Source organism: Amblyomma mixtum, chromosome 3 (genome assembly GCF_055824585.1).
Source record: "Amblyomma mixtum isolate Tamu chromosome 3, ASM5582458v1, whole genome shotgun sequence".
Taxonomy (NCBI): domain Eukaryota; kingdom Metazoa; phylum Arthropoda; class Arachnida; order Ixodida; family Ixodidae; genus Amblyomma; species Amblyomma mixtum.
This window is the reverse complement of record NC_143014.1, coordinates 162,938,674-162,953,188: the sequence shown is the minus strand read 5'-3', so window position 1 is coordinate 162,953,188 and position 14,515 is coordinate 162,938,674. Positions and strand designations below refer to the sequence as shown.

The 14,515-nt window shown below is 45.9% G+C and overlaps 1 protein-coding gene across 1 annotated transcript; it reads right to left on the bottom strand.

The window, feature by feature from the left end:
- Positions 1 to 6,991: 6,991 nt before the first annotated feature.
- Positions 6,992 to 7,704, bottom strand: LOC149352570 (uncharacterized). The gene is made up of 2 exons (XM_089577209.1): positions 7,693 to 7,704; positions 6,992 to 7,384 (listed from the first exon to the last, which is right to left on the bottom strand). The coding sequence occupies exons 1-2, from the start codon at positions 7,702 to 7,704 to the stop codon at positions 6,992 to 6,994; spliced, it is 405 nt and encodes a 134-aa protein (XP_089433335.1).
- Positions 7,705 to 14,515: the final 6,811 nt, after the last annotated feature.

Sequence of the window (14,515 nt, the reverse complement as noted above, 5' to 3'; positions counted from 1 at the left end):
TTGAAATGCATTCATTTAACAGTGCGCTCTTGCGGTCTTTCGTGCTGCTTGCAGCACATCTATTGCCAATAATAAATATTATTGATTTCTTTTTCTGTAAGCGCGTGAAGAAATGCAAAGATCATGAGCCATGAGTAAACGATCGAGCTGCGTGCGTCTGCTGGCGTTCAGTATTAAATTAGGAGGTCAGAGCAAGGCAGCGAAAAAAAATGAATAGCGTCACGTCGCTCTCGTTACCTATCGAAGCGGTTATTCTGCATTCATACTGAAAGGATTTAACTTCTTATATCTCTCAAAATTTTCGCTGCATGGCGTTTATTCGGCATTATATGTCTTCAGACGTGGCGCATCCTGTGTTCCTAAAATGAATGAATAAATAAAATATAGTAGCTGAATTTTTTTCTTTTGGTCCGGATAGCATCATTTACGCTTGTATCTTTTGATGCGGTACAAAGTACCCTGTCCCACACCTGAACTATTAGGTTATAAGAGATAATCAAGCGAAGAAAACAAACTGTGCAGTTCATTTCCTCTAACTGCGTGGCGTTGATAACTTCCCATTTCAGTTGAGTCAGCACGGTACTCCGCAGGCTTTCCTGCACCCATACTTACGGAGTGGCATATCATACCCGGCATAAATCTCTTCGGGCTTGTGCTTGTTTGTATCTCATTGTTCTTACCTCAATCACCTTTTCCATTTCAAAGACAAAATGATAGGGTTGCTATCGCCGAGGACTGATGCAAATGACATTGGTATTTCGCTCTTATTCTCCAACTTCTACGCCACAGGATCCCAAGCAATGAACAGCAAATTACCATGAAGTTTTTCATTACTAATCTCAAATCGCGACGTGATAATGAAGCAACTAATTCTTGTGTGTGACGCCGCCGCGGTGGCTCAGGGGTTATGGGGCTCGTTTGCTGACCCGAAAGACGCGGGTTCGATCCCGGCCGCGGCGCTAGAATTTCGATGGAGGCGAAATTCTAGAGGCCCGTGTACTGTGCGATGTCAGTGCACGTTAAAGAACCCCAGGTGGTCGAAATTTCAGGAGCCCTCCACTGCGGCGTCCCTCTTAGCCTGAGTCGCTTTGGGACGTTAAACCCCCCTAAACCAAAGAAAAACTAATTCTTGTGTGTGCGTGTGTGCATGTGTGCGTGTGTGTGTGCGTGCTTGCGTGCGCTCGTGCCGTTTCATATGCGGCATAATTCTACAACTACAACCATTCGCTCACTCCCTCAGTCTCAATACATTTATTCATTCTTATCGCCGCTATTACTATCATTAAAGGCAACAGCAACACCCAGAAACAAGCAAATGTTTGGAACTGTTTGCACAGATCTGCTTTAGTTTCTTACTTCATGTAAGCAATGTCGTCCAAAAAAGTAAGGAACAACTTGTAATCTGTGTTCCCAACATTACACGGTTGCAGTAATTAGCAGTCCAAGGTATAACAGCCACCTCGAAGGTTTCCTGTATGGGCACCCGTTGACAACAGGGACACTGATGTTCGCTTATCCGATTCGGTCAAACTCGGTCCAACCGCGCTGGCTCGACGGCCCCTACCACGAGATAAAATCTTCGATGCGGGTCTAGGAGTAATCAGGGAATCGAAGTCACGTGCGGTTTGGCAGGATACCTTTCACTATATCCGGCTCGTTTTCGCATTTGGTCACTTGAAAATTAAAGTTTAAATAAGTGAAAAGGTTAAAAATCCCAAGACGAGGCTACCAAACACAGACAGGCAGCAGGACATACTACGGAAGCAACAGTATACCCTCCCCTTCCCCCCAATCTCCCTCTCCATTTACTTGTGCTAATATTTGCTTGGAAATGTGCATGTCTACATTGCTCGCAAATGCGCAGTCATTAGAACATGACGAGATTGCCTGTTGTTTTTAAGAGCAGCAAACCAAGGGGAAGTCAAGAAAGTTAGAAATCACTCCTAAAATGTGAATTGAGCGCTCAGGTCTGTGAAAAATAACCTAAAAGGCAGAAGACGTTAAGGTTGTGGACCAAACCCACCGCCTACGGTACTGCATCTGCAGCATTCTGCTGATTTGGCTATGCCTGATGCTGTCTCGTCTTTAATTAACGTTCTTAAGACGAATGAATACGCAGCGCACACATCCTGCGAATGCCAATATGTATTGAATAGGACGTAGAAGTTTCTATAAGATGGGCACTACTGCGGGCAACGCATTCCAACTCCTTGGCTGGCAGCCATCAGCAAAACGCGGTCAGCCTCATTGTTGGCGTCAAAGCTGCGCAATTGAACACAATGAGCAATGGTTGCGCTTTAAATTATGAGCTCAGTAAGAGACCGCTATGTTCTGTGGTTTTGATTATTCATAGAAACGCGCATCTCTCAATCATGCTTAAAATCTGCAGCGTCGTAATAATAATAAAAAAAGACATTTCAACTTCTTCCTTGTCGCTGTAAGGAGATAGCGCCACCCAGCGTCGTTTGTGACGAGAAGAAGAAAAAGCACGATGAGCGCGTGCGGAGGGGAACGCCGGGACAGTAGAAGAGGATTACGTGGCAGAGAAGAGAAGAGCGCGGTGGGCGACGGACGTGGACGAGTTCTGCTGGCTCCCCGAGTTCCGGGCTTGGGCCTCAGCCGCAGACGTCCGGGCCACCAGACCCGGACATCCATCGTCGAGAGCCTCAACCACCAGGCCCAGGCGCCACTCTTCTCCGTCCATCCGTCAGCTGCTCCACACAGGCCGCCTCTGGTGCCTACGTGGCCTTTCCGGGATACCAGACCTGGGAACCGTGCTGGGAGCCCACAGACGCTGACGCTGCGGTAGCGCTGAAGGCCAACGGAGAAACGCCGGCAACAGTGCATCGACGCTGGAACGCCCAGAGACTCCCTGACTGCCCGACACCCAGCCAGTCCTCCCCGCTCGATGCTCGTATGAGAGACAAGTAGTGTGACTTTCCTTTTTGTCTTTCTTTTTCCTGTATTTTTCGCAAGCATTCTGTTCTGTTCCCCCGTGTGTTTTTTCCGTGTGTTGTTTCGTTGCTCTCTTGTTTCTTTCCTTTTTTTCCAAGCCCCTACTGAAATTGGTTTCCTTTCCTATAAAAGCCGCCTTGTTTATTGTTTGTACCTTTGTGTTTGTGTAAAATACAACCTGCAATCTTCCACTATCCTCACAGTCGCCTATTAAACAGATTGCTCGACGTCGTTTAAAGTAATGTTTAAAATAGTAGTGTGATTACGTAAGCTCAACACAACAGAATTTTGTGAGCGGCAGAATCAAGGAGCGCAAAATGTTGGTGAACAGAGCTGATAAGGATTCTTCTGCAGAGCACAGGCTCCACCAGAGTCTACAACCAAAGTTTCGAGAAAGCAGCTTGTCGTCGTGAGGGCCCTCGCCGCCTCAAATTGCGCTGTTGACAGATTGGCATTTGACTGTGACATCACAACCCCAGCTTATCCCTGGTACTTATTGACAGTCACGATGATCTCTAAACTGAATCTCAAATAGTACTACTGTTCGCCGAGACCAAATAATCATGGAAAGAAGAAAATTTCATGAATGATGATCTAGTGATCATCAGTGAACAAATTTTCTTCCAGACCGAAAGCTATTACAAAAATGCGAGAGTAGAGAATGAAGCGAACAAAACATATAGCTTATGGAGATAGATTCTCTAATTTTAAACATTGCAATGTTTAGTAGAGGTTATCTGTAATTTGCGATTGTGTTTACAGCATTGTTTGTTGCGCAGAAAGGGGTGGAATAACTTCTGCCAAGGGACCCATGAGCGTTGTCAATGCGAAGACAGGAAATGCTATACGAGAACTGAATAGGCCTACAAATAGTTCCGTCGAAGGTTTCTCTGTTTCATTCCTATTCCTTGCACAGAGACATACAAGTAGCGCGCTTGTCTCAAACGCAAGAGAGATGCGACGTCCTCAAACCAGCAGGAAACACGCTCATTCAGCTGACGCCAATTAGTCAGTGCGCTCAGCTACCGCGCAACACCCCATTCCCAAACATACCAAAAAATATGACAGCAAACCTCCATGAAGGGCGACATGAAACACAAGCAAAGCATCTTTGCAGATACAGAACATGTATAGCGATATACACGGAAGCTACACGCTGTAACATGGGGGAATACGTGCACGCACTATATGCACCAGGACCGATAACATTTAGCACCTACCCGGCTTGGTCATTCTCCAAAAATCCCAACATAAGCGCGCTAAAAACTCACGCGTTAAAGGGCAGCTGCACCACTTTTTGTGAATTTTGCGATATTCAAGGATTCAAATCTATATAGGCTGTAGGTAAAGCATTCCAATTTTGCCAAGCATGCCAAGTCCCCCCGCTTGGCGTTGTGCGCTGCAGAGAAGCTTGAAGGCCGTCGCGATTTTAATCGGCGATTACTTCACCATTTCAAATGCTAGCCCAAAAGGACTTCGCCTGCTTTACCTGGAAGTTTCACACATTCGACCCTTTTAAGGTCATCGTTTTCTAAAACCTACGCAGCTGCCCTTTAATTAAAACATGCCATACAAGAACTATCTACTCCATAAACGCAGAACACCAACATCAACATATATAGCGACTGCAGCAAGCTCATACCAAGTACGCAACGCAGACTACTGGAACCTCAACCTACACGACACTTTAATGGAATTCCATAACAACAGTCGCAATATTGCAATCACCTTGTGCTGGATACTTGGCCTTGCGGAGATCAAGGGAAATGAGTTGGTTCATCAACTGGCCCGCGAAATTAACATCTGGGCTCCCTAGATACCCTGGTGAAATCAAACTTCATTGGAAGACACAGTAACATATAAAGAGGAAATAGGAGAACACACACAACATCGGAGAAACACTCCACAATCTTCCCTCAAACGCATCCGTCACTCAACATGGAGCATGCACACATCCTCCGCAAATGACTGTCTCCTTACCATGCCAATTCTGGCGGAGCTTCGGACGGCGTGAGAAAGCTCACTTTCCCAACTGTCCGGAGATCAGGGCAGATACAGAACACACTACATACTGACGTAACGCTTTTCATTCCTCCTCTTACTTCTATTACCCCCCCCCCCTTTTTTTTTTCCCCCAGTGTTTGGCTTCGCCCTGCCTCGGCAGATGACCAGCGTGCCTTAGCGGAGCAAGCGCTCCTTTACCCTGGCCTTTAGTACTGACTCCGAATAAAGCTTTTTCCCTACTCCTCTTTCTCTTGGAGGCGCTAACGTGCTGAGTAACACAACGTCGTACCAGCTGCAGCGTGGGGACTGCGCTCAACGACGGGCTTTTCACATTTTTTGTTTCTTTTTTTTGCTGAATATACAGACTTGTACGCACTTGCCTTTCCTCTCCTGCACAGAAATCGACCAAAATTATTATCTAATTCTTGATGTCGAAAGAGATAACATCTCTAGGCCACAGAATACAGGAGTATGGGAGTGTTGAAAAAAAAACGCAGCTTTATTCTTTATTCTTTATTCAAGAGTTACCCCGCATTTGCCCGAAGGCGTTATAGCAGCTACGGATCAGAACGATTACTTCAGGGCCTCTTTAATATGTGCGGCTTGCTCCACCCACTCAACTATTTAATAATAGATAGGAAATACATTGAATGAAATAAAAGATTTTGGGCTCTCTGCCGTGCCTTTTTCTGAGGCTCCTTTCACGATCGTCACAGACTGAGTGAAATTGATCGGTAGAACATAACTGTAGGAAGATACTTGGCGCCGCCGCGATGACTCATTGGTTATAGTGCCTGGCTGCTGACCCGCGCGGGTTCGATCCCGCCCCCGGCCGTCAAATTTCGATGCAGGCGAAATTCTAGAGGCCCGTGTACTGTGCGACGTCAGTGCGCGTTAAAGAACCCGAGGTGGTCGAAATTTCCTGAGCCCTTCACTACGGCGTCCCCCAAGGCCCGAGTCACTTTGGAACGTGAAAACCTCATAAACCAAACCTATTTTAATCGGCGTAGCCGCTATTTAAACGAAAATACGATCTGCTATTTTACCCCGCATATAAGAGATGTCAGGTAACTCTGCTAAAACAAGGCTACTTCAGTTGATTTAGAGCTGTATCGATCACATGAACCTTCTGTTATAGTACATTGGAAACTAAAGACGACATTTAAAAGCTGAAGGTGCTACTCGAAGCATGCAAAGTAGAAATATGATGACTTTGTGACACTGTTCATGATAGGCATCGTGAATCTGTCAAGCAGCTTGAAAGTGATCACTTGAAAAGTCTCCCTGTTTCCTTTTTCGACGAAATATTTTTTTTTCTAGGCGTAGGAGTTTTGCGCTGAGAGCAGAAATTTTCCGGCAGCAAGAAAGAAGCAACGCAACATGAGAGGACGGCAGAAGAAGACCACACAGGCCCTGTACTTCTGCACATGTAGCGCACAGGGTACAAAATTGCCCACATTGCTACTCTCACTAAATTTCTCAAATCCCATTCCTTCGTTTGGAATGCTGCCAACTAGTTGGCCCTGCACAAATCTTGCATCTATAGTTGGCGCAGTGATTTTGATCTTCAAACATCTTCCTGCAAAACGCCCTTTCTCTCTCAGTCTAACTGGACTACCTAGCGAATTAAGTGCAGTTTGAAAGTGAATGGGAGAACAAGCAAAATCTTCCGTGAAGTTGTGTTTGATCGAGGTGATGTTGGTAACACGAACGCCGTTTCTCGTAACAAGTTAACATTTCATAAAAGGGACATGTCGGTCGTTGTAAAGCTTATAAAGTGCCATTGTCAATGAGTTACTGTGGTTATAATGATAACTATTCATTTTTCTTGAAGCGGTCAGAGTGGGCAAAGCAAAAGCTTTTCGAAGGAAGACTTTTTTGAAATTCAACAACGAAACATTTTTAAGGACTGTGTTTTATTTCACAGAGTCGCTAAACATTCCACTCTGTACATCTTTTTTGGCACATAATCTTAAAGATACCCGCATCTTTTGTCATTCTCTGACAAAGTTGCCACTGAGGCACATGCTGCTTATCCCTTGTAGCCGTAGCCAAGTCCTCCGTAGCCAAGTCCTCCGTAGCCGAGACCTCCGTAGCCGAGACCACCGTAGCCTAGTCCGCCGTAACCGGCACCCAGCCCACTATGAGCCAGGAGGGCTCCACCGCCGTGGATCTTGTTCACATGGTGCACGCTCCTGACGAGGAAGGCTGGTCCAGCCACAGCCTTTGCGAACGGCGGGCCCCCATGAAGGAGAGCGACACTGCTGCCCACGCCCACACCACCGACGCCGAGTCCTCCGTAGCCGAGTCCTCCGTAGCCGAGTCCGCCGTATCCCAAGCCACCATAGCCGAGGCCACCACCATAACCGACAAGTCCTCCAGCAAATGCCGTCGCGACGAGGCCGGCGAAAAACGCAACAATTGCCTGAAAATAGAAACAGTGGAAGCACAAAACGCTCATGCAAGGTCACTTGAGCGTTATACTTTATACGTAGCGCGATGTGGTACATTCAACTCCAGCAACATTGAGCGATGGGATGTTCAGTTAAATTCCAGGTTTAACTTGTACAGCAAAAGCAACATGCAGAAAGAACAGACAGGAAAAGCACTCTCCTATATGTTCTTTCTCAAGCACCAACGCCACTCGTGCAGGTCATGGGCTCGAAAGGAGACTCACAAACTGCGAGTTGCAGAGGTTCTCACAGAGCTTGAGGAAATGTATCACATGCTCACCAGGGCGTTCATGGTTGATCCTCTGACTGCAGTGGTCGGAGTGTTGTGGAGTTCGAGCAAAGCGATCCCTTTTATACTCTGGCCGAAGCGCCTTCTTCACTGAAAACGTGTTCTCTCGTCAACAAATAAACAAGAAACGCAGTGTGTGACACTGACCATATCTTCACGGCAGACATCACAGTGAAAGTCTCTCTTCGCCCCGTTTCACTGCAACGAGAAGAAGGTAGCTCGTGTTGAAAGCGCTGCGCGCTTGATAACACAAGTTTGGCAGAGAAAAATCAAACAAGCTTTGACTGAAAAACGAAGCAGGAAGGGGCACTACCTGTGGAGGCGCTTCCAGGGAGGGCGTGTGCTCAAACGCCGTGCCCAGCCGTTCATGAGTTGCCCGGATGCGCCTCGTGCATATTGATGCGGGTCTGCAACCGCCAGCGTCGGCCGTCGACAGTGCGGTATTCCAGGGCAGATAGAGCTCCTTAAACGCCGCACCGATCAGCGACAGTTTCCCGGTTCGCACGCTCTGCCTTGAGCGCACGACAATCTTGTTCCTTTTTCTGACTCGCTTCCGGTCGATGACTGGGAACACTGATGTAGGCCGCACTGCGCAAATTGAGGATTCGGCCTGCTTCGCTGACGCTATTTGTCCGCTCATTGGAGGCGCGTTCCTCTGTCGTTCAGCTTTACTGGATTCGGCATAAACTTCATCGGTGAAATGCATGTGAGGAGTTTCGTTTTCATTCTTGTCGGCTGACGTTAGATTCACCACTTGTGTCCATAGCTCCATCTTGCTATTTCTTGCGCCAAGTACGACTTAGAGGAAGTTTTCGCGCATCGAACAAATTGTTGTCACTTGTGAAAATGAGAACTTCATAAAGAAAGAAGCTGCCCTAAAAAAACTGCGCACTCTGCCACTCTGTTGTCTTTGTTCCCTTTTTACTCGACTCCACCCGCATGTGTTCTATTAAACCTTTTCCTTCTGAGAGTGCTACTTTTATATATTGAAAACAGTCCCTTTTGCTGTCTGAGAGTTGTGATTTTTTTTGCTGCACTGCGTACAAAAAGGCGCCACTGCCATGATGTTTTCCTCCATTGGAGGCAAGAGGAGGGCAGTTTGATGCATAGCGTCAAAATGCAGCACAGATGAATCCAACTTCACAGATAAACCACCAGTCGTGATTACTACAGCTTCCCAAGCTAACTTCAGATAACGATGAAAAGTATTACTACGAAAAAAGGTTCTTATTTCTCGTTTTCCGGCAGCGCGTCTAAAACAGCTTAAAAAAAATGGCCTGTTCTTGGATTCGAATAATCCCTAAACAAAACCTGCCTGCAGGCTTCGACAAAACGCATTTATTCTTGTGCGACAGTGTCAAGAAAGCCTACTCAGCTCACAGGGCTTCGTTTTTTTTTTTCTCCTTCCTTGTTTATAGAGCCGGAATTTCGCAAGTTGTGTAATCTTCGTGCATTTGTAAAGAGCGCAGCCTATTCACGCGTAAAGAAACTACGATGCGAGGACTGGCAGTACAGTGCTATTGGCTGCAGTGGCACTGATAGCGTGTCGTAAATGCTAAGCTTCAAAAGCCGCGATCGTATACTTATCCGCCATCGTTAAAGAAAACAAGAACCCCTGGGAACCTTGAGCTAAATAAAAGGCAATTTCCTTCTCACGCCTAAAAAAAGAAATTATCCTGATCGGAGGCCTGTGTCCTGAGTGAAAGTTTTCCGTTGTCTCCACGTGCTTTAGATAGAAGCCATGTCCAGACCTTCCTCTGAAACTGATTTCTTCGCTCCGAAAAATAGTTGGGACGGGTTCTAAGTGCGTGCCTTTGATACGGAGCCGGCGGAGTTCGTGCGGAAACACAGCCAGGCAGGCCTTTTACTCGGTGCACGCAGTGTGTGAGTGGTTCATGTAAGAAGAAAAAGAGTACTAGTTGGTTAGTAGGCGGTTTAGGGGATTGTGGTTCCGCAAGGGTAACTTCATCTAATCACCTTAATTTAACTTGAGCTTATGCTTTTTGACGATGCAGCTTTGCGTTATCGTCTTAGAGGCGGACAACGTATCCACTGCCGCCGCAAATGGTGCCTCCGAGGTACAAGCGAGACAAAAGTGCAGCCCTTGACAGCTGTAAACTTGCGGCGGTATCTGGTTTTTCTTGTCTTTCCTGTTGACGTGGAGTGCCACATCGTATTGCTACACAACCACGCAGCGCTCTGCGATGTCTGCGCGCACCATTCATTGTTTTGAATGTCGTCCTTGCTTTTTATTTTTCGATGTTTGTGTGGCGTTTGCTACGTTTTATTCTGCTGCCTTTTATTTCTGTCCTCCCGCACCCTTTTTCTTGGTTACGGAAGGAATTAGTCAGATCATATGATAGACACAAGTACGCGCTTATATAGTTCGACAGAAATCGAATCTAAAAATTACATCTCGGTCTTAAAAGAGAGACGCACGACACCAGGAGGACATTTTTTTTTTTAATCCCCATCTTCAAAATCGACTGAGCGCCTTTCTGTACTTTGGCGTTATGCGTGGGTTTTCTCTTGTTTATTTTCGGTAGTGCATCTTACTTCGAATCCCTTCTACTTGAGCCTCGCCGTGGTGACTCAGTGGTTAGCGCGCCCGGCTGCTGAGCTTGAGGACGCGGGTTCGATCCCTGCCGTGGAGGCTGCGCTTCGATGGAGGCGAAATGAAAAAACGCTCGTGTGCTATGCGATGTCAGTGCACACTAAAGAACCCCTTGTGGTCTAAATTAATCCGGAGCCCTACACCACGGCGTCCCTCAAAGCCCATGTCGCTTAGGAGGTTACACGCAGTAAACCATACTCCTACTCCTTGATCATTCCCGTTGATATCAGCTGTTTTGCAGAACGTAGATCGAAGCTTCGATACCATAAGTTGAGCTTCGAAATCGCTATTTACTCTTCTTAATGAACGCCCCGATTGCTTAAGTTAGCATCTGGTCCAAAAAAACAATAGTTCTTTTTGTTCTCGACACGTTATTGTCTCTCTGTTCGTTTTTCATTTCTCTCCCCTTTACGTGTTCTTTCAAAATGCATTTTTTTGTTGCCTTTTGAACTGGTCTCTTCTTTTGTTCTCTTTTTGTATCTAGAGCGCGATACAAATTGCGAACATGTATAGAATCAGAACAGCCGCTGAAAATTATTTTAGGACACCCGCACACGACTTGAATTTCTTATTTGCTGCAAACTGTCCCCTCGCGAAGTATTGTGCTAGATAAAGACAGCAGCTTATTGGGACAGGCCTGACCCGTTTCCGGAAGGGCACTTGGCTCCGGAAAAATCCCTTGTGCGATATTCCACCGGGGCCAGAACGTGACTTCACTTTAGGGTGCACACTCGACGATGCGCCGATCTACGGATCGGAAAGGGTCGAATTTCTCGTATATAAGGCTCTCGCACGTGCCAGTTCTCCGAGTGAGGTAACCGACGAGAACAGGAATTCGCAAGATGAAGGCGCTGGTGAGCAACTATGCCGTTTTTTACTCGATGACACATTTATGAAGTGCTCCATTATTAGCTTGTCGGCCGCAACGAAACCAAGGAGCAGCTTTGGCACACTTTACGCCGTTGCTCTGTATGGTGCGAATTTATCAGGAAAGAGTGCTGAAATAAGGTTCATAAGAAAAAAAAATATGTTGTTCCTACACATTGTATAAGCCTTGCCGCTTGTTAATAATTTGCGCTCCACGAAAACCTATTTAGTATTCAGTAAATCGAAGGTTTCATTTTGATTTATTCCTTCCTCTTTAAGGTGCCCTTTTTTTTTCTAGCTATATTCCATTCCAAATTCTGACGCATATTTCTTTAATCAGGTATTTATTTTTTTGCCACGCATTCATTTCACAACCAGCGGAGTAGTCGGCTTCGACAAAGGATGTCAGTATAATTAAAATTACATCTGAGCAAAAAAAAAAAGTGCTTTCGCTTGCTAGCTCTCACGTTTAGGCGTCAGAGAAACGTGTCATTTGTCTCACAGCTAGTGTTTGTTTTGTTAGGACTAATTCAGCATGCTTACTTTTGTATTTGTTAAGTTTCGAGATCACATGCGACGCAACATTCTCCAGGTGGTCGTTAATTTCACCACACAGTCGCAGGCTTATTATGACCGCATTAGAGCAGCGATCAATCAGAACCCTTAGCTAATCCTGAGCCTGAAGTGCTCGAACAGTCGGAAGGCCACATAAGAGAGAGAGAGAGATTAGTGAAAGAGTGCGTCTGACACTGACACTGTGTCTTGACACTGACACTGTCTCTTTGTGGTTGCCACGACTGCGTTGTTTTAGCTTATATCTGTCACAGTTTTTTTTTGTTATGAAAAATGACGCCCGGTTCACGCAAGTTTGGACATGACAACCAAAATGCCTAAATCAGCCATATTTCAGGGCTTCTTCCTAGCAGGTCTGAAGACTTATTGCTCATACTTAGCGCGAACTGTAATTCCTTTGCAAGAGCGCGTTGAGCATTGACGTAAAAAGGCAAATGTCCTAAGTTATCGGTTACACTGCGACATTTTCACCGTTGCATTAACTGCGAGCTAATAAATGCATTAATTAAAGAACCCCAGGTGGTCGAAATTTCCGGAGCCCTCCACTACGGCGTCTCTCATAGCCTTAGTCGCTTTGGGACGTTAAACCCCATAAACCAAACCAAACCAATAAATGTATTAACAGCGGGACTGGGTAAAAATGGAGCATATATGACCAACCCACAAACGCGGTGTATAGAGGTTGCCATGTTGTGCGTGAACAGGACTGAACATGAGCCCCATGAGAGCTTGAGTGATTTATGGCTGCGACTGGTAGTAAGAGTAATATTATTTAGCTTTCGAAGCCTCGCGCGAAATGTGGACAACTTTGTGACAAATTTTAGATTATTAATGACTTTCGCGAAATTTGGGAATATCCAGCAAAATGATGCTCTTTGGTTGCATGGAAACGTCCGCTAGCCGTTCCTAGACCGCATACAAGAAAACGCTCATTGGTAGGAAAACTAGCCCTAAATATTATCAGGGGTTAATTCTTGGCAAGATTGTCAGAATATCTGCTGTTCGCCTCGGGTTCTTTCTCTGCCAGGACATATGGTTGCTATTCGATCAGGTTATCTGCAATCATTTTGCCTTTCAAACAAACAAACAAACAAACAAAAAATTTAAACGAAATTGAAAATTACAGTGAACCGTTAATGGTGTGACCTAGATCCTTATTTCAGGCCAGAGGGAAAAATTAAAGCAAGAAACGGCCCACTTTACAAACATCAAATATGCAAGCTAGTCGCACTGAGGTATTCGCTAGTTATGATCGCGCAAGAAATGCAAGAAGCAGATGCGAGAAGGTGCTTTGTTGCGTGCTGCGTCGCATCAGAAAGGACCCTGGCCGCAACTTTGTCACAAAAAGAGACAGGCGCGGAGGATTGTCCCATACAAGTAAATTATTTGAGTTTCATGACTTGTTCCTGAACAGTTCTGTACACGTTAGAGAAAACAAGCAGCCGATTACAAATACTTCATCTGAAATGTAAATGGTTTCAGTGGTTGATTACAGAAGGACTTCTGTCGGGACTAGTTGGTGCGGCCTACCGGAAAACAAGAGCCAATGAACGGACGCCACGCATGGAGAAACACACACACACATACACGAGGCTGACATAAAAAGTGAAAATTATACAAACAACAAAGACAAAAAAGACACAAAACAGCGGGGGTGTAAAGGGCCACACCGGAAGTAAGGCAAAAGGTTAAAAGCATCTGTCTTTAAAAACGATAAAATTGTCCAAGATAACCGAATTCTTTCAGTGCGAGGGACGGAGTACTAATGCAGAAATCCTCGTGATTCGCGATCGCCTCTGCTTCCAAAACCTGTCAAAAGATGTTTCTCTAGAGAAGAAAATTCCCCACTGCCAGCTAAAAGACTTGCTTCCAAAACTTCTCCACAGAAGTTTTGGAAGCAGTGCTGATTGTGAAGTAACGTTTCACACACTGCAGATAAGACAATCGCATGAAAACCAGCTTCTCTCAGTCTGGCTGTCTGTGGGGCCTCGTGTGTGTGTGTTTTTTCCTGCGTGATGTCCGTTCGTTGGCTCTTGTTTTCCAGTAGATCGATTACAGCCCATCAAAATAAAATGAACCATTAAAGCAATGTGATAGATTACTATTACGCTATTTTTCATTAATTTTCTTATTAGGATATCATAAATATACACGGACGAGAATGAGGTGGTCCGGCTTTCTTTATCTACAACCCGTTTCAGTACATAGGTTGGTGATTTCACCTTGCAGTTTTCGATCTGTAAAAATTGCTAAATTGGTAAATTGGTTTTTGAGGAAAACGGCGCAGTATCTGTCTCGCATATCTCGGCGGACACCTGAACCGTGCCGTAAGTGAAGGGAGGAAGGTGGGAGTGAAAGAAGAGAGAGAGAAAGAGCTGCCGTAGTGGAGGTCTCCGGAATAATTTCGACCACCTGGGGATCTTTAACGTGCACTGACATCGCACAGTACACGGGCGCCTCCTGCGTTTCGCCTCCATCGAAACGCGGCCACCCTTTGGTGTTTTGTCCACGTTTCCTTGTGAGCACATCGTTAGCGACAATGAAGAGTATCTTGATGTACGCGCCACAGACAAATGTGTTGCTTAAACTTACGAAAACATTGCGCAAAACCTCATGGTTACGCAAACCACCGCGCTTCGCTGTTGTTCGCTATGCGAAGGGATCAAATGCAGGCCGCTTGGGCTCGCACGTGTGGACATCCTCGCGCGCACTATCCGCTGCTCGACGGCACTCGCTCTAACGCGAGGGTGTTCTGTGCTG